Consider the following 25,428-nt stretch of genomic DNA (forward strand, 5'->3'; position numbering starts at 1 on the left):
AACCCCACCCCAAGCCTAGCTCCCGTTCTCCATCTGAGGGAGACAGAATTCCCCCAAACCAAACACCCGCCCTCCAGCCTGGCTGTTCTGCAAAAGACATGATTAATCAACACGGAAACAAAAGTTTCCCTTTGGAAGGAGCCAAAAATGTGTTTCAGACAAATCCAAGGTCACTGGCACTGGCCACAGCTGAGCAAGATTGGACCCTGACGCCAAGCCGGGTCCCTCCAGAGAGGCGAAAAGACCGGCGGGTCGGGGGAGAGAGCAAATTTGATTTTAGACCCACAGTCAGAGGACGTTTGTGACCTGCCCAGCAGGGGCCTGAGTGGCTAAACTGGGGAAATGACCCCACAGCGGTGCAAGGGCGCCAGATGGTATTTTTACCACCAAAATTAAGTGCTGACGTGCACACACAAAAAATTTTTTAATTGGCAGCATTCCATGTTCTGCATCATCTGCTTTGGATATGCATATGGCTGTGGACGAAGAGAAGCGGGGAAAAAAAAATTCCTTCTGTGGCCAGCAGGGGTGGAAGGACTGTCCTTGCTCACCTGGATAGAACGGGGAGAAGAGAGAGAATTCATTCTGGGGAAAAAAACTGAGATAAATCCACAGAGGGTTATTTTTGCCTAAATGCAGCCCACCAAGCAGATGCGGGAAATATGTTGTTTCAAAATTGCTACCACACTTTATGTGACCTTGGCTTGACTTGGGCTAAGAGACAATCCAAGAAAGGAGATTCTGTAGCAAGAGGAGAGCTGGTTAGACTTACAGCAGCACTTTCCGACCACAGGAGCACAGACACGTAGAAACTCATTCAATCGGGCATTTAAATGCTAAGAGGGAGAGTTGGCTATCTGATGCTGGCAAAAGAAAATACTTTTAAAACCTCTAGGGTTCGCAGCAGCACTACTCGTAATAGTCCAAAACTGGAAACAGCTCAAATGCTCATGAGCTGTTGAATAGATTAAAAAAAAAAAATGTGGTGTGTCTACACAATGAACATGATTCAACAATCAGAAGAAATGAAGTGCTTATGCAAGTTTCCACAGACAGACCTCGGAAACGTCATGCTAAGTGAGAGAACCAAGTCACAAAAGAATTCTGTTCATATAGGAACGTTCAGAGTAAGACAAATCTGTACAGAAAGCAGATCTGTGTGGTGACCAGGGTGACATATAGAAGTACCAAATCACTGTATTGTGTACCAGGAACTAACACAGTGTTGTAGGTAAATCATGCTTTAAAAACAAAATAGAAACGAAGATCAGATTTGCAGTCACCAGAGATGGTGTGCGAAGGAAGAATTGGATGAAGGTAGTCAAGAGGCACTAACTGCCAGTCATAAAATAAGTAAGTGCTAGAAATATAATGTACACGATTAATATAATTAAAACTGCTTAGTAATTACTAAGAGTTCTCATCACAGGAAAAAAAAATTTTTTTCTCTTTACTTTTGCATCTATATGAAGTGATGGATGTACACTAAACTTATTGTGGTCACATTTCAGGATGTACTAAGTCAAACCACATGCCTCATTTACACAGTGCTCTTTGTAAGTTACAAATCAGAAGAAGTTACAACTCAAAAATCAGAAGAAAAAAAAGCAGATTAAATGGCTGCCTAGGACTTAGAGGCCACTCCCGTACTCTTGCCTAGAAAATCCCATGGACGGAGGAGCCTGGTGGGCTGCAGTCCATGGGGTCACTACCAGTCAGACATGACTGAGCGACTTCACTTTCACTTTTCACTTTCACACATTGGAGAAGGAAATGGCAACCCACTCCAGTGTTCTTGCCTGGAGAATCCCAGGGATGGGGGGGCCTGGTGGGCTGTCGTCTATGGGGTCGCACAGAGTCGCACATGACCGAAGTGACTCAGCAGCAGCAGCAGCAGGACTTAGAGGGCGGGGAGGAAATGGAGAGTGACTGCCAATGGAGGTGAGGTTTCCTCGAGGGGGTGAAACTGTTCTGAAATTCATCTTGGTGATGGCTACACAAGTAAAATTTTGGAGTATTTCTAAAACTCACTGAATCATATGATGTGTGAATTATATCTCAATAAAGGACTTATTAAAAACCACTAGGGGGACTTCCCTGGTAGTCCAGTGGTTAATACTTTGCCTTCTAATGCTAAGGGTACAGGTTTGAGCCCTGCTTGGGAGCTAAGAACCTACATGCCTTAGAGCCAAAAAACCAAAACAGGAAACAGAAGCAACAGTGTAACAAATTCAATAAAGACTTTAAAAATATGGCTCACATTAAAAAAAAAAAAAAGAAAAACCCCAAACCACGAGGACTCCAGCAAACTCTCACGAAGAGGAATGAAGCTGTGTGCTGTGGGCCCTCCCCTCTCTGACATTCATCGACTTCCCAGATGCAATGAGAACAAACCCCAAACTCTTCACGCTGAAAGACCTGGATGCGTAACCCCCTCGCCAGCCTCATCTCCCACCCTCAACCCTTGCCCAGCACGGTGTGGCCACACTGGCCTCTTCCCTGTTCCTTGAACAGACTGAGCTCATGCCGGGCTGAGGCCTGTGCTGTTACCTGCGTCAGAACACTGCTCCCCACAGAGGGAACCCTGACCACGCTGCCTGAGGTGCCTGGACCCCCAAACTCTCCAGCCCATTGCCTGACACGTTCTCCTTCACAGCACTTAATGATGCACAGAACCATTTCCATTGGCTGACTGCTGGCTGCCTTTCTCTCCCACTGGACTCTGAGCTCCGTGAGGGCAGGATTTGACTGGATCTTGCTCACTTCTGTCTCCCCCCAAATCTAGAATGCTACTAGTTTAAGGGCTAAACTACATCCCCCACCAACTAAATTCATACGTTGAAGTTCTGACCTCCAGTACCTAGGAACGTAACTGCATGTGGAGCCATGGTCTCTGGATGTAACTGCTCACGTGAGCTCCTGAGGATGGACCCTAATCCTATATAATTGGTGCCTCATAAGAAGAGGAGATCTGGAAATAGACGCACACAAAAAGAACACCACGTGAAGATAAAGGCAGAACTGGCTGATGCTCCTGCAAGCCAAGGAATGCCAGAGTGCCAGCAAACCACGAGATGCTGGGGTATAGGCACGGACTCACGGCCCTCAGAAGAAGGCTGTCACCTTGATCTCAGACGTCCAGCCTCCAGAACTGTGAGACAACACACTCCCATTGTTTAAGCTAGTGGGACTCTCGTTACAGTAGCCCTAGGAGAACAACGCAAGTGCTTAACACATGGCTGAGTGCTCAGTGAACACCAACTGAATGAATAAATCAGTGAATGGTAAATAGCTTTCTTAGTGCTCAGCCACGTTCAGGGAGACAGGGACCCACCCGCCGTTGGCACATGAGGGACAAGACCCGTTTTTGTTTTTAGTCTCTTAGCCACACCACTTGGCAAGTGGGATCTTAGTTTCCCGATCAGGGACTGAACCTGAGCCCTTAGAGTGGAAGCACAGAGTACTAACCACTGGAGCGCCAGGGAAATCCCCGGATGAGCTTCTTTTAAGCCTCAGTTTCCTCACCAGCAGACTGGGCACCACCATCTTCCCTCCTTCATGAGAAGCTGTGAGGAGGAGTGAGTGAGCCAACGTGATGACCCCTGTCGGGGACAGAAGCCCTGGTAAGCAGTCAACACTCACTGATGTGTGTGTCCTCACATCACAGACACCCCGATGACAACTAAGCCCATGGCAGTGGTGCAATGGGACAGTCCAGCAGCCCCAACTGGGGGGTGGGGGTGTGGGAGACAGCCTATCTGAGACCTGCCTGGGAACTGAGCATGTAACAAACACGCCCCAGGGGCCCAGGGAGTCTGTAATTAGTTCCTGGAAGAGGGAGATCACAGCAGGACAGGCGATCTCGCTTTAGTTCCACTCTTTTTAGCAACAGCTGAAACCAAAGCAGAAAAGGCATCAGATGACTTCTTTCCTCTCTGTGGTAAGGCAGGTCAAGGCTCCTGGAGGCGGGGGGAGCATCAGCAGAGGATCCGTTCCAGATGACCATCTGACATAAAACACAGGGCAGCCCACAGAGGCTGCTGACCGATTCCCTGAATTTCAAATCAACTAAAGGAGAGAACAGGGCTTCCCTGGTGGCTCAATCAGTAAAGAAACTGCCTGCAATGCAGGAGACCCGGGTTCAATCCCTGGGTAGGGAAGATCCCCTAGAGTAGGAAATGGCAACCCAGTCCAGTATTTTTTGCCTGGAGAATCCCATGGATAGAGGAGCCTGGTGGGCTACAGTCCATGAGATTGCAAAGTCAGGCACAACCCAGCGACTAACACGCGTACACATAATGAGAGAGAACAGGATTCTTAGACGCCTCAGCCTGTTTGTTTCAAATAAAGACAGGGTAAAGCCCCAGCCCAGAATTCAAAGCATGCTCTTGTGAGGACAGAGCAGGTGTGGTGGCTGAGAAGCGGGCAGGTCTACCTGACCCTGGCAGATGCCACATGCATGGTATCAGGAGGCACTCTTCCCAAGAAAAGTAATAGCAGCAGCTGTCACTGGCACTGCGCCAAAGGCTCCAGTAATCTAGCACATTCAGGCGCCAGAAGGCCGGGTCTGTTGTTTCACTGCTTCATCAGGAATGGCCAGACGTCACACAGCTGGAAAGAGCAGCAGCTGAGACTGGAACTCAGGTCCTGCCAACCTCCAACCTGCAGGCTCAGCCACCAGGTTTGGCCTCATGACCCGTGTCACTGCCTCAATGGGCATGAATGTGAGTAAACTCCGGGAGACAGCAAGGGACAGGGAAGCCTGGCATGCTGCAGTCCATGGGCTTGCAAGGAGTCAGCTACCACTAAGCACCTGAATGACAACATGGAGAATGTGCCACTGGCTTCTCACAGTCTCCTGGGAGCCAGGAGGACTGTAATTATCACTACCTCCATTTTTGTCATGAAACCCCTGAAACTCCACAGGCCCGGAGATATATTGCATTAAAGTACCAGGACTTGTGTCCAGTTCAGCTGACCCAGCTCTCTAAAGTACTGGGACTCCCTCTCAATTCAGTCCTGAAAGTCCTTCCAGATGGTTCCTGAAAGGGCCTGGCCCAGCCCCCCACCTGATGCCCTCCTGAGCTTCCAGGGGAGCTGTTGGGAACTTTCAGGGGAGACCTGCGGCCGAGCGGGCACCACCCACGCCAAAGGCCCACACAACCCTACCGTCCTCTGGCTGCCCCTGCTCCTGCTCGGCGCTAGCGTAGGTACGCAGGAACTCGGCGAAGGCGCCGTCCCGAGCCAGTAGCTCCTGGTAGGAGCCCATCTCAGAGATCTTGCCGCCACTCATGACTATGATGACATCCATCTGGGGCAGGTAGCTGATGCCGTGCGTGACCAGGAGCCTCGTCTGCAGGAAGAGCGGAGACACGGCCACATTAGCGCATGCGCGCAAGAGGGAATCCACACACACACCCGCCCCCACCTGTACATGCGCCTGGGATGCGGGCACACAGAAGCACTGCAATCTGCAGGCCGGGAGCTGGGGTGCGGGGGGCGGGCAGGGGTGACGGAAACAACGATCCTTGCTCCAGATTCTAGGGTCCGGAGAGATATAAGTAAAATGCTGTGCTGTATTGTGAGCACGTGGAAGCAAAGGGGAAAGGACACTGAGATGGGGTGGGGGTGGGGGGGCTGCGATTTTAATACGGGTGATGGGGGAAGTTGGTTTTGAACAAAAATCTGGAAGAGACGCAGGGAAGGAACCATCCATGTGTAGATGATTAAAAGAATGACACTCCTGCAAAAAAATGTGCCTGCTGTGACTTAAGTTTTTCAAGTCTCCCCACCCCCAAAAGACTACAGCGTTTGGACATGGGTATCTATTTTATCCAAGTGAAAGTCTGGGAGGATGTGTATCAAACCATTTACACAACTTGGCAAACTTTTTCTTAAACAGCCTAATGATAAACATTTTCAGCTTTATGGGTCCTCTGGTCATACACAAGACATAAACAGATGGCCTGGCCATGATCCAATAAAGCTTTATTTATGGAAGCGGATATGTAACTTTAATACAATTTTCCTATGTCACAAAATATTTGTCTTCAGAATTTTTTTTCCAACCACTTAAAAATGTAAAGACCACTCTTGGCTGGTGGGCTGCCTACAAAACAGGCAGCGGGCTGGATTCGCTGGCCCCTGCTTTCGAGAGCAGCTAGGGCTGCAGGATGAGGGAGAATTGTGTTTTCAACTTGACATATACTCTCTGGTTTTGTTACCATGGGCATGTGGTTACATATGGGCATGTATTTCTTTCACAATCAAAACAGGTTTTTAATATTTAAAAATTAAACAATTCCTATGGGGTTCAGGGGAATGCTTACAACAGATTAAGTGGCATGTTTATTTTATATATATATAAATATATATATGCATGATGTGATAATCCTACTAAAAAGCTTATACAGAACTTCCCTGGTGGCCCAGTGGTTAAGAATCCACCTGCCAGTGCAGGGGACACGGGTTTGATTCCCAGTCTGCGAAGTTTCCACATGTGAGGAGCAACTAAGCCTTTGTGCCCTAGAGTCTGTTCCACAGCAAGAGCAGCCACCACAATAAGCATGCACATGGAAACCAGACAGTAGCCAGCCAGCTCCATGCCCTCCCCAACAGCTAAAGAAAGTCTGTGGGCAACAAGGAAGACCCAGCACAGTCAAAAATAACAAACAAAAAAAGCTTATACGCACAGCAAAAAGACTTGAAATACAAAAATCTCTAAGCAGTGGGACGATGCATAATTGTTTTCTCTTTCATGGTTTTCCAAATTTGCTACATTTTTTTCCCATGGGCATGGTCTTACTTTTCAATGGGAGAGGCAGAAGAAGAGCCTCTGTAACTCCCCTAAACAAACAAATTTCAAAAAGAATAAAAGAGGAAAGAAACCATTTCCTGTCATATTAAGGTGTGGTGGCCGTTTTCCTGATCAAACCTCTGTCCCTCAGCCCACGGCCACTTCAGCAGGGAAAGGAGAGACGGTTCCTTGGGGACAGGGGATGGGGAGGGTACTTCCCTCGGCGACACCACCCCTATTGTTTAAGCAGAAAGAAAGGCTTCTTTCTGCCAAGCAGAGGCAATGAGAACAAGAAAGCTGTCCCTGGAAGGCGGCCAAGGGATGGATTCGAAAATATGATCTCCAGTCCAGTCAAGCGAAGGGGTCCCAGAGGGGACATACCGCGACCTGACCAAAGAGCGGGGACCAGCCCCCAAGCCGCCCCCGCAGCAGTACCTTGTTCTTTAGAAGCCCCTTGGGGCCAACCACGTTTTCAAAGATGTGCTTGCCCACGTGGGCGTCCACGGCCGAGAGGGGATCGTCGAGGAGGTAGACGTCGGAGTCGCAGTACACGGCCCGGGCCAGGCTCACGCGCTGCTTCTGGCCCCCGGACAGGTTCACACCCTGTGGAGAAACACGGCAGAAGGGTGGGCCTCCTGGGCGGCTGAGACAGGCAGAGGGACGCACTGGCTCGCCACGCATCGCCCCTCGCCGGAAGGCCCACAGGGCTGCGCCCGCCTCCCGCGGAAGGAGCAGTGGTAAGGAAGCGAGACCGCGCCCGCGCCCGCGCCCACGCCCGCGTCAACGTGGGTTCAAGTCCCGGCTCCGGGGTCAGCCTCAACTGTGAAACCAGCAAAGAGAAAACCGGAGCCGCCGGGTGCTGCTGAGCAGGGCACGGTCAGGCAGGCGAGGCTGGTGTCACCACACAGTGCTGGCTACAGGAAGGCTCGTGGTCTTGGGGCTTCGCTCACTGGTGAAGCCAAGCGGTCAAGGCGGGCTGTGCCCCAAGGGTGCTGCAATCCAGCCTGCACCCCGCTGGCCAGCAGGAAGGGCACTGTTTCCTAATCTGAACCAGGGCACAAGGACCACAGGGCCATCCTGCAGCAGATGAGCCAGCATCACTTGCATATCTGGCTGGAGTCAGAGTGGACACCTGCTAGGCTAACTGCCCGGCCCCTCTCCCAAGAGATGCCCACCCTCCCCCTGCTCTGAGACAGGGTCCTGGCAGCCAGGTTCATTTTGAGAGTTCCTCTAGTTCACAGCTTTTTGGCCCCAGGCAGACAGCAGACCGAAACTAAGCCAAGCACATCCCTCCCTCCAAAACTGGGTGCATGTGTGCCTGATAAGTCACTTCCGTCATGTCCAACTCTGGGCGGCCCTATGGACGGTAGCCCTCCAGGCTCCTCTGTCCATGGGATTCTCCAGGCAAGAATACTGGAGTGGGCTGCCGTGCCCGCCTCTAGGGGGTCTTCTCAACCCAGGGATGGAGCCAGCGTCTCTTACATCTCTGCCAGTGCCACCTGGGAAGCCCCCATGTTGGTTACTAGGACCTAAACAGGGAGAGTGAGGAATCTCCAAGTGGCAGATACATATATTTTTGGAAAAAACAACAAAGCTCCGCAGAAAAGCAGAGACGAAAATTCAGAGGAGGAACCAGTCCCTTCCTGAGCCCCACCACATTCCAGCCCTTGGACTCCACACAAGGCCTGTAAATTCAGTTCTCACTCGGATTCTTTGCCACTTGAAAACCCCAAAAGCTCTAATAATTTTGTTTTTTTCTTTCCAAGGAACTGCAGATTTCACTCAAAAAAATGGCTCACGAAGTAGGAAAAGTTGGTGGAGCCACTGGCTTGTATTAATAATTAAAAACAAGGACAAGAAAGCTCTTTAGTCAGCTCCAGACCATTCGCACTCCCCGTGTGCACACCACTTAACCACAAGGGGGTAACTGAGCAAGCCAACCAGGCAGAGGGGAAAGCATGTGCAAAGGCCCTGAGATGGGAAGGGGCTCCGTAAGTCATTTGGCCTTTCCTCTACCATTACACAGGGTTAACAGTAAATCCCATCTCCTGGGCTTGCTTTAAGGACAAGATATGCATAAAGTGTTTAGCACTGTGCCTGGCACGTAGCAATTACTCCGTAAGTGTTAGCTATTGCATTATTATGTTTATCATTATCACAATGATAATGATAATGTTTTGAAAAGGGCTGTGGACATTTGAATCATTGACACCACTATTCCCTGTTTAGTGCCAATGGTCTTGGGACTTTTCAGTCACATGACCGCAAAAGTAACATGCACTCTGGTTCTTTGCGTTCAACCAAGTGATTTGCTTTATGGGTGGAAAGGATGGTGTGCTTTCAAAGACATCACATTTTGTTCTTGCTGTTGTTGTTCTCCTGGGCTTCTGCTGTGGCCACTGAAAAAGCTTCCCCCTGGGGAGCTGCAGTCCCCTCACCCAGGCCCTAGTAAAAAGCCACTGGGGAGACCTGAGCCAACCCACAGCCTGGAACTGGGCTTAGCTGGCCTGCAATGTGGAGCTGAGCCACCCAGCTGAGCCCAACCTGGGTCAGCCAGTCACAGCTGACCTACCCATAAGTAGCAAAGTATTTAACATTATAAGCCACTGAGATTTTTGTGCTTGTTTGTTACACAGCAATAGCCGACTGATACAGGGGCCATGCTGAAGTCTACTGACCTTCTCACCAATCTCTGTCCGGTCCCCACTGGGCAGGATTTCCAGGTCTGGGAGGAGGGCACAGGCTTCTATCACAGCCTTATAATACCGTTCCTGTAGCTGGCGTCCAAAAAGGATGTTTTCTCGGAGAGAAACGTTCTGAATCCAGGCCTGCTGTGGGACGTAGGCCACTGAGCCCTAGGTGGCAAACAATGAAGGTGGCAGGACAGACAGACTTGGTTAACAAGATAGCAGCTGGCCTACCCGCTGTCCAGGAAGACCTTACTTCACAAGATACCTTCATCACATCTATGGTTTAAACAAGAGGGAAATCAAGTCCCAAAGGACTACAGACACCAGGGCTGGGATCAGAGTACATTCTAGGTCCGTCTCTGGCTCCAATATTGAGAGTTTGAGAGTTGAAATCCTTGTTAATGAGATTATAGTTATATATTTAGTAACTATTCACTAAATAGCAGCAAACAAAACACCGAGCTCCCCTATACTGCACAACCTGTATCTTATAAAATACTGTACATCGTCTACGTGCTAAGTCACCTCAGGCATGTCTGACACTCTGCAACCATATGGACTGCAGCCTACCAGGCTCCTCTGTGGCCCCCTCCAGGGGACCTTCCCAACCCAGGGATTGAACCCTTGTCTCTTACGTCTCCTGCACTGGCAGGCGGGTTCTTTATCACTAGCGCCACCTGGGAAACCCACATCATCTGTATTTCAACTTAAGATATTTTTAAAAATACTTAAAATAAATTTTAAAACAAACAACAAAAACCTCCTGGTTCCCAAGAATGGGAAGTACCTGAATAATAATAATAAATTATTTGATTATTGTTGTGGCATAGGCTAAGAGAGAAAAATACGAGACTTTCAAAAAAGTCCTTTAAAAGGAAGACTTAACCTATACCGGAAAAGAATCTGAAAAAGAATATATACACACATTGACCTGAATGACCTCACTGTACACCAGTAAATCAACTACAGTTCGACTAAAAAAGAAGTTTTTTTTAAAGGGAGACTTAGTTTGGGACAACATTAAAAAAACCCTTGAGATTTCCTTGATGAAATTTAAGCAAAGACATCTGTATAAAAACTGTCCATTTCTAAAGCTGCTGTGTATTTCCACATAATGCAAGAAGACATAATGCAAGAAGGTGTCAGAATGGCATCAGAACAAAGATTATGAGGAGAGCATTTGTTTCAGCCCACCAGGCTCCTCCGTCCATGGGATTTTCCAGGCGAGAGTACTGGAGTGGGGTGCCATCGCCTTCTCCGTCGTGTATTTTAGTAACTGAAAAAAAAAATTTTACACAAGGACTGATAGGTGAAAATGAGTTGGTCTGATAAAGAGAAGAGGAAAGAGCATTTCAGTCTGAGGAACCAACTGCACGGGAGGGAGGCCGGGGACAGACAGGCTCCAGGTTAGACGTTTACACGTGGCCTCTGCCTGCATTTCACGGGGGACTAAGAAGTGGGCTTCAGGCTGGATACTTGTTCTAGAACTAGTCTCCTCTTCGCATTTCCCGAGACAAGAGAGAGGTGGGCTCCAGTGAAGGCATTCACTGTCAGACTGCTATTTGCCCTCCAAAATGGAACAACAGAAACGGGAAATTGTCTTGTAAATATCCTTAAGACAATAGTCATGGCCAGGACAAAGAAGGGCAAAATCCTGTTTGGGTAAAGGATTAAGGGATCTCCACTCCCCTCCTTTTTCTGGAACAAAGGAGACACTACACATGCTTGGGAAGGCTCCTTAGGGTCAAAAGTCAGAGGATAAAGACAGACCATAATGAGTCTTACTCCTCCCAGAAGCCTTCACTGTGAGATCCATCTTGGCTAAGGCGTGCACACCTCAGGGGAAGACAAAGGCCTGGAAAACTGCCCCCTTATAAAGGATATAAACTTCCGAAAAGCAGGACTCTCTGAGTTCACCCACGCAACTTTGTGCAGGCACTTTTCTTTTCAATGAACTTTTTACTTTACTTGTACCTTCTGCCTCCTCTCCTGAATTTGCTCTTGACCAACTGGGCAAGGGCTAGGGACTCAGGCCCTAACTGCTGGCTCCTGAGGTCCAGGGGTGAGGACTGCCAGTTCAGGAAACTGAGACCTGGCTGCCAGCTACTGCTCACTGCTACTTGCTGCAAGCTGCTGATGACTGCTGTGTGTGTCCAAAATCAAAAGGAACTTGGCAAGTCTGAGCAACAGGAAGGCCAGTGTGATGGGACCATGATGTGAGAGGAAGACAGGCAGGAAGGGGCTGGGGGGTGGGAGGGGACTCACACGAGGCTGGTGGTCCCAGTGACAAGTGTGTGTGTGTGTGTTAGTTGCTCGGTTCAGTTCAGATCAGTTCAGTAGCTCAGTCGTGTCTGACTCTTTGTGACCCCATGGACTGAAGCCCACAAGGCTCCTCTGCCCATGGAATTCTTCAGGCAAGAATACTGGAGTGAGTCGCCATTCCCTTCTCCGGGGTGAGGAGTACGAGCTTCACTAAAAGGGCAAAGGGGAGCCCTCAAAGACTGTTAAATAAAGGGATGCTAGGAGGATGAGGTTGGAAATGAAACCCAGGGAGCCCAGCTCTTCATCTTCATTCTCAGATAAATAACCAAACTGCTGACTCCAATATCCTAACTTAAAGTAGCCAGACTGTCACAAAGCCTCACTGCAGAACCCACAGGTAATTCCCACAGTATGCGTGAGCCCTACCAACTAAACTACTGAGACAAAATAAACATTTTAAACACATTTCCCGCACTTTCCTTGTTGCTGTAGTTAGTTGCTCAGTCATGTTCGACTCTTTGTGACCTCATGGACTGTAGCCCACCAGGCTCCTCTGCCCATGGAATTCTCCAGGCAAGAATATTGGAGAGGGTTGCCATTCCTTTCTCCGGGGGATCTTCCTGACCCAGGGATCGAACCTGGGGTCTACCCACATTTACCATCTGAGCCATGAGGGAAGGCTTCCCTTACCAAGGCAAAATAACCAGTCACGAATAAATCTACAACCTCATCAAACCACATATTCAAACACCCTCACTTTTTGGTCCTCCATCTCTGTATTCAGTGCTTCTCAACTGGGGGTAATTTTGCCCCCCAGGGGATACACGTGACAATGTCGAGAGACACTTTTGGTTGTTACGACTTGTGGCTGCTTCTGGCATCTTGTGGGCAGAGGTCAGGGATGCTGCTAAACACCCTACAGTGAACAGGACACTGTAGAGAATTATCTGGCCCGAAATAGGGCTGCGATTGTGGTGTTAATCAAACAGAAGGCAATGTGGATCCCACCATGATCCCGAGTCGTCTTCCAATTAACCTAGCTTATACTGCCTATGAACCTTACTTTATAACATGTATTTGAAAGTAATGACAGATCATTTCTTAAAACAATAGGTCCAAGGGATATTCCTGACCCAGGGACTGAACCTTTGTCTCCTGTGTCTCCTACACTGGCTGACAGGTTCTTTACCACTAGCGCCACCTGGGAAACCCTCATTAGTCTGGACCCAACTATCACACACTTTCTCTAAGGCACACTAGGCTCAAGGGCATATGATCATCAGCAAAGAAAGGATTTTGCTCTGACATGAAAATTATGGCACAAACCAGCATCCCCCAAAAGCAGACTCCAGGAGACAGTAATCGTAAGACCCAACGAGTTGCTGTCCAGACAACAAAGAGGTGCAGGCAAATGTGTCTGGGACAAGCAAGATTAACCAAAGTTAAATAGGTTTTTTTTTCCCTTCCTGCAGAAAAAAGGGACTTATCAGAGCCTTTAAGTGTCCAACAGGGAAGGAATCAGAATCTGTACTATTTCCCAAGCTTGTTTGAGCCCAGGACTTTTTATTCCCTCAACAGTAAGACGAATTTGCTGCAGACCATGCTCCAGGAAACGCTGATGTCAACAAAACTCTGGAAGAAAATATCCCCAACCCCAGGGAAGGGTCTTGGGGGCAGGGGACAGAACTAAATGCCAAACAAGGTTCCTGATTCTAATGCGACACATCTGTTCACTAAGGCAGCCTCTTAAACTCCCTCCCAAGACATACTGCAACTTAGTTCAAAACACTGTGCATTTAAAAGCAGTAAAAACACAGTCTCCCTTTAGCCCCATATTAAGAATCCAACAAACACTGAGAATTTAAATAAGTCCCTTAAAAAGAATTCCCCCAGGAAATATTCCAATGACATCAATAAATTTTAAGTGTTGTTAAATCTGCCAAAAAGAGATACAAGGAGAATCACAAAGAGAGCAAGCCTGGGAGAGCCAAGTTAAGGAGGCCCCGGGATGCACGCTGCAGGGCGGCAACAGCGAGGGAACTGAGGGCAGAGGGTGGACCGGGGGCATTCGTGAGTTTACTAAATACTTATCCAGTGCCCATTACATCCCGGGCACTATTCTAGGTGCTGAGACGCAGCAGGAACTAAATGACACCGCCATCTTGCCTTCTAGGAGGGCACAGAAGAAAAGGAGAACGAAAGTAGTTCCCACTTGCTTGACAAGGTCAAAAAAGAAAACACCGCATTGCCCTTTGGCCTTCCCCTTGGCCTTGAGTTACCTGGCCCCCACCCAAGCCTCCTACCTTGACAGTCACGTGTCCCTCCACTTTGTCCATCTCGGCCAAGAGTGCTGAGAGTAGAGAGGATTTCCCACAGCCCACTTGGCCCACCACGGCCACCAGGGAACCTTCCGGAACAGAGAAGGTGATGCTGAAACGACATGACACACCCTGGCTCAGATGGGGGAGCCCAGCTTCCCGACGCTGGACGGGCCCCGAGTGGGGAGAGAGGGAAGGCAGGGTTGTCCTGAGTCTTTGAGGTCTGGACATCACTCCCGCTGTTTCTACAGCGAGCTTATTAGTTCAGGGAGTTGCCTCAGAGGCTTCTGTGACAGGCCTGACACGGCTGCATCTTAGGAAAGACACTGCAGGAGCAACCTGAACGACCCCAAGACAGAAAAAGGGGGCTTGAGTGGAGGGGGATCACTTCACCTGGGGGCGTGATGCAAGTGCTCAAGGAAGCAGGCATGTGTGCTCAGTCGCATCCAACCCTTTGCAACCCCAGACTGTAGCCCACCAGGATTCTCCAGGTAAGAATACTGGAGTGAGCTGCCATGCTCACCTCCAGGGGATCTTCCCGACCCAGGGATCGAACACACATCTCCTGCACCTCCTGCATTGCAGGTGGATTCTTTACTACTGAACCAATGGGGAAGCTCAACAAAGAGGCCACCCCAAAACCAGGGCTAGAGGAAGGTGAGCATGAACCAGACACCTGGGGACAGCCTGAGGAAAGGCCCACTGGAGTGAAATCACAGGTTTGACCACAGGTAGACACGTCAATGACATAAGATGAGGCAGGGAGTGGGAGGTCAGTCCTGAAGAGGTGGGTGGGTGGCGTCCAGACCCGAAAGAGGGCCCCAGAGGACACACTTCCCAGCTGGAAGCCAGACAGGAGGGCCTAACACATACGAATCAGAGTTTCAGAAACATGTCTCTACTGACATGGCCCTTTGGTAGATATAACAGTAATCAAAGTATTGGGCTGGCTAAAATGTTTGCTTGGGGTTTTCCATAAACTGCTACGAAAAACTCCGAATACACATTTTGGCCAACCCAACACAAAAGGCTCAACACTCTGCGGACAAGATGGGCTGTCACACGACATAGGACCACGCCTGGCCCTCCCACAGCAGACAGCAAAGTGGAGATGGCGGATCCCACCCACTGGGGGAGGGTGGGCATGTCCAGGGTCTCCCTGGGTTCAGCTATATCGGCTGCACTTTCCAAAAGCTGCTATCATGATTTCAACATATTGGTGGAAAGACTGATGGCTTTTGCTCCCATTGTTCAATTCTTCGGTACCTGCTACATGGTCACACTGATTGTTCTTTTGTTCTACGCTGGGAGAGGAATGGACGAAGGGGCCAGGACAGAACAGTCAGCCCAGTGAAGCAGCTCCTGTGATCATCCAGGCAAGACGGGAACATTTTATAGGTTTGGATGGATAAATCTGCGGTCGGTGGGGGTTGAGGGGTAGATTCAATGGATCGGTCAAGGGAGGGTGATGGGAACAAGAAGATCTTTGAGGCTGGAAGGACAGAGGAACAGAGGCATAGACACACACTACTCACTTATGAAGCAGGACAAGAGAAAAGCTAAAGTTGAAGCTGACATGAGGTAAGTTAGACATAAGGAAGAACTTCCTAAACATGCAGTCCCATCAAGGGTAGTGTCACACAGACTCGTTTCTCCAGAAAGTTTAATCTGTCCTTCCCCACACCCTCAAATAAAATATAGCAGTAATTTGGCTCCTCAGTAAGGGGGCAATTATTTAGGGGCATGGGGGGTATAAATCTGGCCCCTAAAAATGTCCCGTCTGGCCCTGTGATGGGGGACTCCTTAAGGAAGTCTGAGAGCCCTGGAGCAAGGCCTGCAGTTGGAAAGAACTCAAAAGGCATTTGACAAGGAGCCAAGGAAGCAGGTCAATTCCCAGGATGCTGTGACTTAGAAAAACAAGGACTGGGGTGGGCAGTGTCCCAGACATGGAAATGGTGGGAAAGGGTGAACCAGGCAGCTGGGGGAGAGGATGGAGAACAACCCAGCCTGATATCACATGTGAGCGGACAAGTTTCCAGCAGACCCAAGCCTTCCGGCCCCCATCACAGCTTCCGACCCACCCAGCCAATCAGTGTGCTCCGTCTCTTCTGGCACAGCGATTGGCTCAGGGAGAAGCACGTGACCCACCTGGGCCAATAAGAGGCAAGAGGGTCTCCTGTTGCCATAGGAGGGACACCAGGAGGGAAGAGGGCGTCTGAGAAGGCAGCAGCACAGATGGCTGGGGAACAAGGACACGAAGGAGAGGCACTGTCTGGGCCCCTGGATCACACCGAACCTGAAAGTGAACCTCGGCAGTTATGTGAACCACAAGTTTCCCTCTGTTGCCTAAGCCCATCTGGGCAAGGTTCGAGTCACTCAGTCTGACGGAACCCCCTGAGCCAGGCCCACGGTCATCTGCTCCTCCCCGAAGCCCTAGCAGGTGCGACGGGACCTGCCGGAGGAGCCGAACTGATGGCTCAGAAAGGCAGTGACCCATTCACGGTCACAGAGCTGGAGCACGGCTGGAATTCGGACCTGTGTCTGCCCAGAGCCCCGTGCTTCTCTCCACAGCCCACTTACCCGTGCAGCGTGGGGGGGTCATTCCTGGCCCACGTGAACGTGGCGTTCTTCACGGTGATGCTGTTCGTGGCTCCAGCTGGAAGGCACCAGAGATAACACGTCAGGCGCAGGTGCAGCCACGGCCTGCGCTGGAGCAGCAGGCTCCTACTTTTTGTTTTTCCTTATCAGGTAGTTCAACTCCAGAGGCTGGACACCATGCTAGGCATTATCTGGTCACATCAGTCACTGTTTCTGAAGAACTTCAACCACCAGCTCTGGAGGCGGCCTCCACCCAGAGAGCAGAAAGAAACCACGAGAGCGCTCTGCCTTTGAAAGATAGGAAGCCGCACCATCCGGGAGGGCCAGGGACCCCCGGGGCCTCCCGCACTCATTCCTGGGAGCTTCCGGCAGCTCTGGGGGAGGGGCGGGGGCGGGTTGAGCAGAAGCTAAGGTCACAGGGCGCCAGCAGCGCCCTCATGCAGTCACCTGTCATCAGCTCAGGCTGGCCCACCTCCAGGGGCCCTCTAATGTTCAAAGTGGGGTCCTTCTCCCTGAAACTCCCGGATTCCTGGGCAGCCTCCGAACTCAACCTGCCTGCATCCCCTCTCTCCCTTCCTCCAGCCACCCTGCTTAAGTCAGGGCAGGTCAGTCTTCCCCTCAACACCAATCTCTGCAAACTCAGGGATGGAACAGGAAATGGGGAATTGTGGCGGCGGAGGGGAAGGCACACCAAAGTCTGCCTAAGGCCTACCCACGTGTTTCTAGCCCCTCTGCCTTCATCAACATTCCCTCCTTTTATTGTCCTTTTACCCCATGCCCCTCACTTACACAAACAACTTCTGACTTAAATGATGAGCCAACTTGAAACCATCTAAAGAGAAGATGGGGGTTGCTTCTAAGTTGTCAAAGGCAGAAATAAATTGCCCCACCCACCAAAGCAACAAAATCTGTGAGGAGAGGAAGTTACTGGTTAACCAAACTTAACCTGCCTGGCCCCCATCTGTCCCCTGAAACAGCGAACAAGGAGGAAGATGGAAGGTGCTATTTAAGGAATTTAAGAAAAGCCACTAGAGTCGGTCAAGCTAGAGGCTACAAGACTTGGCCGGGAGCTGCCTAGGGGCCCCTATCTGGCACCCGGAGAGTGTGGATAAACATCTCAAAGGCTGAGCGCCTAAGAGGGGCTGCCTTCAGGGCAGGGAATCGGGGCTGAGGCCTCAACTGAGGCCTGGACCCAGGCCCAGGGGTTTTTCAACGTGACTCTTGCTGTGAGCTGATTTTGGGAGCTTGAAATCTCCTTGGTTGACCCCAAACCCTGGAGTAAACGGCATCATTCTGCAACATGTGTGTGTGTACATGTCTGTGTACACATGTGTGCGTGTTGGGGGCGGGAGACACAACAGAAACTGGACAACCACAGGCCAGGGAAATCAGGAGGGAGGTTCCAGGAAGTGGTGGTTCTCAACTAGGGGTGATTTTGATCCCCCAGGGACACAATGTCTGGAGACATTTTCAGTTGTCGAACCTGGGATGGGTGTTACTGGCACCTAGGAGTGCTGCTCAAGCAGCCTATAGCACTGATCCAAAAGTCTGTTTGGGTTTTTCATAACGTTATACAGAAAAACTCAAATGAGCTTTCTGGCCAACTCAATACAATGCACGGGACATCCACACAGCAAAGTGACCCTGACCCCAACGTTGGTGGTTCTGAGGCTGAGGAACACGGCCGCCCACACCGACCGCCTCTCACATACGCTGGGGGGGATTGACTACCATGATCTTTGTTTGGCAAGCGCTGTGCTGGGCGTTCCACACACCACTGAGGACGTCTGAGTGCCTGCTGCACGGCTCACATTTACGCACGTTACACTGCTCACGTGCGTACGCACAACGTACCGCTCACAGGCATACACACATTCATTCCTCTGACCACGTCTACTGGGCTTGGCAGCCAGACTCTGTGGGTTCAAATCCCGTGGGGCCACTTCCTAGTTGGAGAAGCACAGGCAAGTTACTTAACGTCTCTGCGCCGCACTTTCCTCATCTGTAAACTGGACTGTTAATGGGATCGACCTCACAGGGCCGTCATGAGGAGAAAAATGAGGCAACACAGACAGTCCTTAGAACAACGACGGACACATAGCGGGTGCTCAGTAAACCTCAGTGCGGAGACGCGGATCTGTGGGTGAGAACACAGATTCTGCTGACGGGCTGCGGATGTGAATCCTGACTTCTTACTGGTGTGTGAGTTACCCAGGCAAGCGTCCTCATCTGCTGATGGGGGGTTTCCACAGCCCCCTCCATGAGCTGTGGTGAGCAATGTACGGATGAATATGGTGATGTCCTTAGGACAGGAGGGTGTGTCATTACAACGAAAGCAGTCACTACCACTAGTGCTATGAATATTTCTTATTGAGTGCCTGGAGATCCCTACTCAGGGGTCCACTGGGAAAGGATAAATAAGCTACAGAATAACAAATCTACCAAAAAAAAAAAAAAAAAAAAACAAAAGAAAGGCACCGTCCTTTCCATTGCCCAGATGGGGAAAGTGAGGTTCAGAGCAGTGAAGTGACCCGCCTGAGGCACACAGCTACAGGGGTGGGGTTTGGTGAGTCTCCAACTTCCTTAGTTTGCTCATTTGCCCAGAATGGAATGGAAGCTGCGGCCCTGGAACCTGGCCCTCGGGGAGGGGTGGGCCTCGCCAGGTTGCCTCTCGCAAGAAGGCAAAATAAGAGAGGTGCACATTCACCCTCCTGGGAAGGCCTGTAGGTTGTCCATGCTCCCGGGACGCACCGTCTTTGATGGGCCTGCGCTGGATACTGTCAGGGTCCAGCTCCTCGTGGGACAGGAAGACCCTCAGGCGCTTCAGGGAGACGCTTGCCTGCACGGAGAGCAACAACAGGCTGCAGTTATTTTTAAACACGTTTTTGCAAAAACAGACCGAGGCTAACTCACAGTGGTTTCCCCTGGGTGCAGAGGGGCCCACATCCTCCCTTATTTCTGAAGTTTCTGCATTTCCTACCCCGAGCAGATACCTCAGAAGAAAAAAATAAAATGGGTCTGGGTTCTTGTTTGTCTTCCTTTAAAAAGCCCACAGCCAGCATTACTGAGGAGGGTGGGGGACCGTCCTGGCTGACAAGAGACTCAAGAAACAACCAAAGGCAATGGTCTTGCTTAAGACAAACTTGAAACTCGGAGATAAAGGTGTCCTGGAGGCTGAATGCACTGCACAGTGGCTGTGGCCAAGGATACTGTATGATAAACTTCACAGCTGCTAAGAGACGAGAACTGAATGGCTCCCACCACAAAACACAAATGATAACCATGACAAGTGACCAAGGTATAGCTGACGCTATGGTCCTCTAACAGCAGTGCCACAAGTCCATGTGTCACGTCACCATGCTGCGTGTACTGAACATACGTTCAACAAAAACAAATTAAAAAAAAAGCAAAGGTCCTGATTTAAACAGCCCAATTGCAAGGACATTACTGAGAGATAATCCAGAAAATCTGAATAAGGAACAAGTATTATTTTAAGAGATTACCGTTACTTTTGTTAGGTATGATAATGGTGTTATGTAAGAAGAAATGCATGCTGAAATACTTATGGGTGAAATGCCAAGAGATCTGGGATTTGCTTTAAAATTCTTCGGCGAAGAGAGAGAGAAAGGAATGAAGGGAGGGAGGAAGACACAGGATCGGATGAAGTAATCGTGGCAAAATGCTGGATCTGGGTGATGGGCATGCGGCATTCTTACACTGTTCTCGCCACTTCTGCATACACATGAAGTGAAGTGAAGTGAAGTGATGTCGCTCAGTCGTGTCTGACTCTTTGCAACCCCATGGACACCAGGCTCCTCCATCCATGGGATTTTCTAGGCAGGAGTACTGGAGTGGGTTGCCATTTCCTTCTCCAGGGAATCTCCCCGACCCAGGGATCGAACCCAGGTCTCCCACATTGTAGAGGGGTTTTACTGGCTTATTTTTTAAAAGGCTTGACCAGGGCTTGGACAATGAAACCTTAAGGCTTATTTGTCAATGTGGCTAATGATACGGTTTTCATGGAAACGTGTGCATAAGTAGGGAGAAGAGTGTGACAAACGCCATGGGCAGGAAAGTGCAGGAGCTTCAGAGGGTGTAAGTGTGACAGTGGCTTCCTCTCCTTTAGAATCACCGCCCGGGCTGGGGGCTTCAAACGCGACCAGCTGGAGTTTCTCAAATGGTGAGCCAAGCCCATGAGTGGGCTGCAAAACCAATTTAGTGGTTGCATTTTTTTTTATTTTTAATTGAAAGATAATTGCTTCAATTACAATATTGGTTTGATTTCTGTAATACCTCAACATGAAGTAGCTGGAGGTGTAAGAAATAGGACAGGGCAGGGTGGAACAGACTCAATTAGAATAGAAGAGGATCAAGTGTTTCAGAAAGAATCTTGCAGAGCTCAGGAAAGCCTAGCCGCAATAACTTTTGTTTCATACACCTGGGACACCCCAGGAGGCGCAGGGGTAAAGAACCCGCCTGCTAATGCAGGAGACACGAGAGATGCGGGCTCGGTCCCCGGGTCAGGAAGATCCCCTGGAGAAGGAAACGGCAACCCACTCCAGTACTCTTGCCTGGAGAATCCCAGGGACAGAGGAGCCTGGCGGGCTACAGTCCATGGAGTCACAGAGTCAGACGCGACTGAACTGAGCGCACGCGCGCGCACACACACAGACACTTGAGTGTGCGTGTCAATAAATAAAAACGTCTCTCTTTAGGGCAGGACCAAAAAAAGCACAAGGGTCTGGGCCTCGATCACCTTCCCCGCCCCCCCCACCCTGAGCACAGTGGGACGAGTCACACAGAGGCAGCTGTGTCCAGGGGACTTTCGGGCCCTCTGGCCTTGTTTCCCCAGAGCCCCCTCCCCGAAGCCCCCTGGTCTCGCCGGTACCTGCACAATGCTGCTGATGACCATGGGGAGGATATTCAGGGGGAAGCGGAGAATGTTGAACAAGGCCAAGGACACGAAGGCCTTCTGGGCGTCCAGGATGTTGGTCTCGTCGACGGTCACGTAGACGGCAAACGTTGACAGGGCCACCTGCGAGCAGAAGAGGTCAGCATCTCAGTCACAGGAGCAGCGGGTGACACATGCCCAGACCACGTCCAGCATACGGCAGGCACTCACGAAACACCCAGAGGATGAACTTGAGAAACCCATGGCTAGGAGCCAAAAGTCCCCGCCATTCCCACAGGACACTGAACGGGCATTCAGGGGGTCCCTCAACATCACCAAGCGAGATCAAACCTCTGAGCCGATGTCAGTGCAGTGCCCTCTGCCCAGAATGACTTTCCCATCCAGTCTCCCCCTGTTCTGAGAGGATGCCCGACCCACAAGAGCCCTGCGACCGCTCTCCGTCCTTCTTGTTCTGTTTAGTCGCCAGGCCGTGGCTGACTTTGTGGCCCCGTGGACTGCAGCGCGCTAGGCTCCTCTGTCCTTCACTATCTTCCAGAGTTCCCTCAAATTCACGGTCATCGAGTCGTGACGCTACCTAAGGATCGCATCCTCTGTCGTCCCCTTCTCCTCCTGCCTTCAATCCTTCCCAGCATCAGGGTCTTTTCCAGTGAGTCGGCTCTTGACATCAGGTGGCCAAAGTACTGAAGCTTCAGCATCAGTCCTTCTAATGAGGATTCAGGGTTGCTGTCCACGGGACGCTCAAGAGTCTCCTCCAGCTCCATCCTTACATCCTGATTTATTTTTCTTCATAACACCTATCACTAGCTTACATTCTAAGATTACAGATATTGAGTGTCTGTCTTCTGCACTGAAATGCAAACTCCACAAAGGTAGGGACTTGGGTATGTGGCTGCATCCTCAGTGCCTAGAATGACCCCGGGCACACAGGAGCCCCGAGACCTCAGGCAAGTCACTCCTCTCACCAGCCTCCACTATCTCATCTGTGAAATGGGGGTGGACGTGGAGGATTCATGCCACTGCTGAAAGCTCCTTCCAGCTCAGAGTACCCCCAGGAAAGGAACATAGGTTTTTTTAAAAAAAGAAAAAACAAACAGCCAACAGTCCTCTGAAGCCTGCACCCTTCCTCACAAAATCAGGCTTGCCTTAAGTCCTGTGGGGAGGTAATGGGAATTTGGGTTCAGCTGTCTGAGACAGTAGGCCCTCCCTCACCAGGAAAAAGGAAAGACCCCGAATAATCCAGGGCTTGGCTGCACCCTTTAGGTGGGAAAAGATCAACAGGTGTCTCTCCCGGCCCCGCCCCCCTGCTGGGGCCAGCACAGTACCAGGTGCTGCTGGCGAGGCTAACAACATCCCCCGGAGGTCACCGGCACACATTACCAAGGCAATCTGGAAAACCTTGGACGCAGCAGATGGGCACAAGTCTCCACCCCTACATTAGCCCAGGCTCCAAGAGCCATTAAAGGCTTTCCCTGGGGGAAAATAAACTGCCCGGGACCTCATTCTTGAGCTTGGGACAGATGGCCAGCAATCAGGAGATCCCAGTGTGGCCAAGATTCTGGTGCAGCTGAGGTCCAGGGTATTTTCAGGGTCTCAGCTGCCTCATTTCTTTGCTACCTATTAGAAAGTCGGACATCTTAAACATTAAACCCATAAGCTCTGCCTGTTTATCAGCTGTGTGACCCTGGGCAGTAAGGTCACCTCACCTCTCCAAGGGAGCCTCTCTTTTTCCATCTATGAAATGGGAAATCAGGATAAGCACGCACAGGGCTTTTGGCAGCAAGGAACCAGGCACTAGTGAAGCGTGCCTATCCCTTTGCCAGGGGAACAGTAAAATGCAGTAGATGGCGGCTGTTTTATTTCTCGTTTTAGGACTCAGTTCAAAGTCCTTGGACTATTTTTCCAAAGAATCTATTAACCGGGTCCCAGTCGGTAAAGAATCTGCCTGCAATGCAGGAGACCTAGGTTCGATTCCTAGGTCAGGAAGATCCCCCGGAGAAGGAAATGGCAACATACTCCAGTCTTCTTGCCTGGAGAATTCCATGGTCAGAGGAGCCTGGCGGGCTATCGTCCATGGACTCACAAGAATCGGACCCAACTTAGCAACCAAACCACTAAGAACAGGGCACTGGAAAGCAGAGCAGGTTCTGACATTAACAAGGGCGGTGACCCTGAGGGAAGGCACAGAAATTTTCCAGGATCCGTGGCCAAGAGGGAGGTTAGGTGCTCAAAAAGCCACCAACACCCGATCCCTGCTATGACTGCACATGCTGGCTCTCCTCCCCCAGGTTCTGATGCCACACTCGCCTCCCTCCTGGAGGGTCTCCTCGCTCAAAGCTCCCCCCACCATACCCACACAGAGGAGCAGTATTCAACCATAAAAGGGACTGAAGTGCTGACGCCCACTGCGCCATGGATGAACCCTGAAAACATGATCCTAAATGAAAGGAGACAGACATGAAGGCCACACACATTATAGATGATTCCATTTAAACGAAATATCCGGAATAGGCAAATCAAAATCAACCCTGAATATCTGATGCTGATGCTAAAGATCCAGTACTTTGGTCATCTGATGTGAAGGGCCAACTCATTGGAAAAGACCCTGATGCTGGGAAAGATTGAAGGCAGGAGGAGAAGGGGACGACAGAGGACGAGATGGTTGGATGGCATCACTGACTCAATGGACAGAGTTTGAGGAAACTCTGGGAGATGGTGAAGGACAGGGAAGCCTGGTCTGCTACAGTCCATGGGATCGCAAAGAGTCGGACACGACTGAGCCACTGAACAACAACAGAGACAGCAGGTAGATGAGAGGATGCCCTGGGCCGGAGGATGGGGAGTGACTCCAGTAAGTACAGGGATTCCTTCTGGGGTGATGGAAGTGCTCTGCAATTAGGCAGTGGGGATGGCTGCCCAACCCTGTGAATACAATAAACACCACTGAACTGCACACATAAATGTCGTGACTTATATATCAATAATTTTATTCTTAAATCACCTCTCCAATATCAGTCTATTTTACTCAGTATAGAAGCCACAGTCTTGACTCAGGCCCCAGGATCCGACTGATTGGTAAATGGCCCTGCTCTGAACTTGTCTGCCCTCCTCTCCCACCACTCTCCCCGCTCCTTCCCTCTGTTCCAGCCCTGTGGCCTCTGTGGTTACATCTTCTGTGAGGCAGACACAGTCCTGCCACAGGGCCTCTGCACTCACTCTTCCTTCTCAATGTCGGGCCCCTGACTGCCACCAGGTTAACACTCGGGTATCGCCTTTTCAGTGAAGTCTCGGATCATCCTTTTTTTTTTGGCCTCAGGGTGCAGGATCCTAGTTCCCCAACAAGGGATCGAACCCATGGCCCATGCAGTGGAAGCATGGAGTCTTAATCACTGAACCCCCAGGGAAGTCCCTTGATCATCCAAATTAAAAACTGCAAGCCCTCCCCGTTGCTCTAACCACAATCTTTTTTTTTTTCCCCATTGCACTTATGACAGTTTAGCATACTATATTCTTTATGCACTCATTGTGTGCATTGTCTATCTCTCCCAGTTAGAATGAATGAATGCACAGACACCCCACAAGGGTGAGGGTTTTTGTCTGCAGTATTCACTGCTCTATCATCAGTGCCTGGGACAGCACCTGGATCGTGACAGATACCCAGTAAATGTGGGTGGGTGAATGAATGGGTGGAATAGGTAAGCAGACGGATGGGTGAGTGGGTGGATGGATTTGCAGGAAAGCACACACCCAGGGGTGTCTCTTCAACAACACAGAAACCAGGCATCTCACCACCATTATATCCCAGCTCTACTGGCCCAACTGATGGGGTGACTGCTGGCAGCACAGGAAGCGCAT

At 50.4% G+C, this 25,428-nt stretch overlaps 1 protein-coding gene across 6 annotated transcripts in view; it reads right to left on the minus strand.

Moving 5' to 3' along the window:
• The window catches only part of ABCC1 (ATP binding cassette subfamily C member 1 (ABCC1 blood group)), a 149,966-nt gene that overhangs the window by 28,137 nt on the left and 96,401 nt on the right, over positions 1 to 25,428 (minus strand). For all 6 annotated transcript variants that reach the window (XM_088832900.1, XM_088832899.1, XM_088832901.1 and 3 more), the window contains 7 exons: positions 21,553 to 21,699; positions 19,416 to 19,503; positions 16,647 to 16,722; positions 14,052 to 14,178; positions 9,475 to 9,651; positions 7,232 to 7,399; positions 5,170 to 5,353 (listed from right to left, as the gene is read on the minus strand). In XM_088832900.1, coding sequence (XP_088689026.1) covers positions 5,170 to 5,353; positions 7,232 to 7,399; positions 9,475 to 9,651; positions 14,052 to 14,178; positions 16,647 to 16,722; positions 19,416 to 19,503; positions 21,553 to 21,699 — 967 coding nt within the window. The remainder of the gene's footprint in view (positions 1 to 5,169; positions 5,354 to 7,231; positions 7,400 to 9,474; positions 9,652 to 14,051; positions 14,179 to 16,646; positions 16,723 to 19,415; positions 19,504 to 21,552; positions 21,700 to 25,428) is intronic.

The sequence above is a fragment of the Moschus berezovskii genome, chromosome 27 (genome assembly GCF_049115385.1).
Source record: "Moschus berezovskii isolate FMDL1 chromosome 27, NW_MosBer_1.0, whole genome shotgun sequence".
NCBI lineage: Eukaryota > Metazoa > Chordata > Mammalia > Artiodactyla > Moschidae > Moschus > Moschus berezovskii.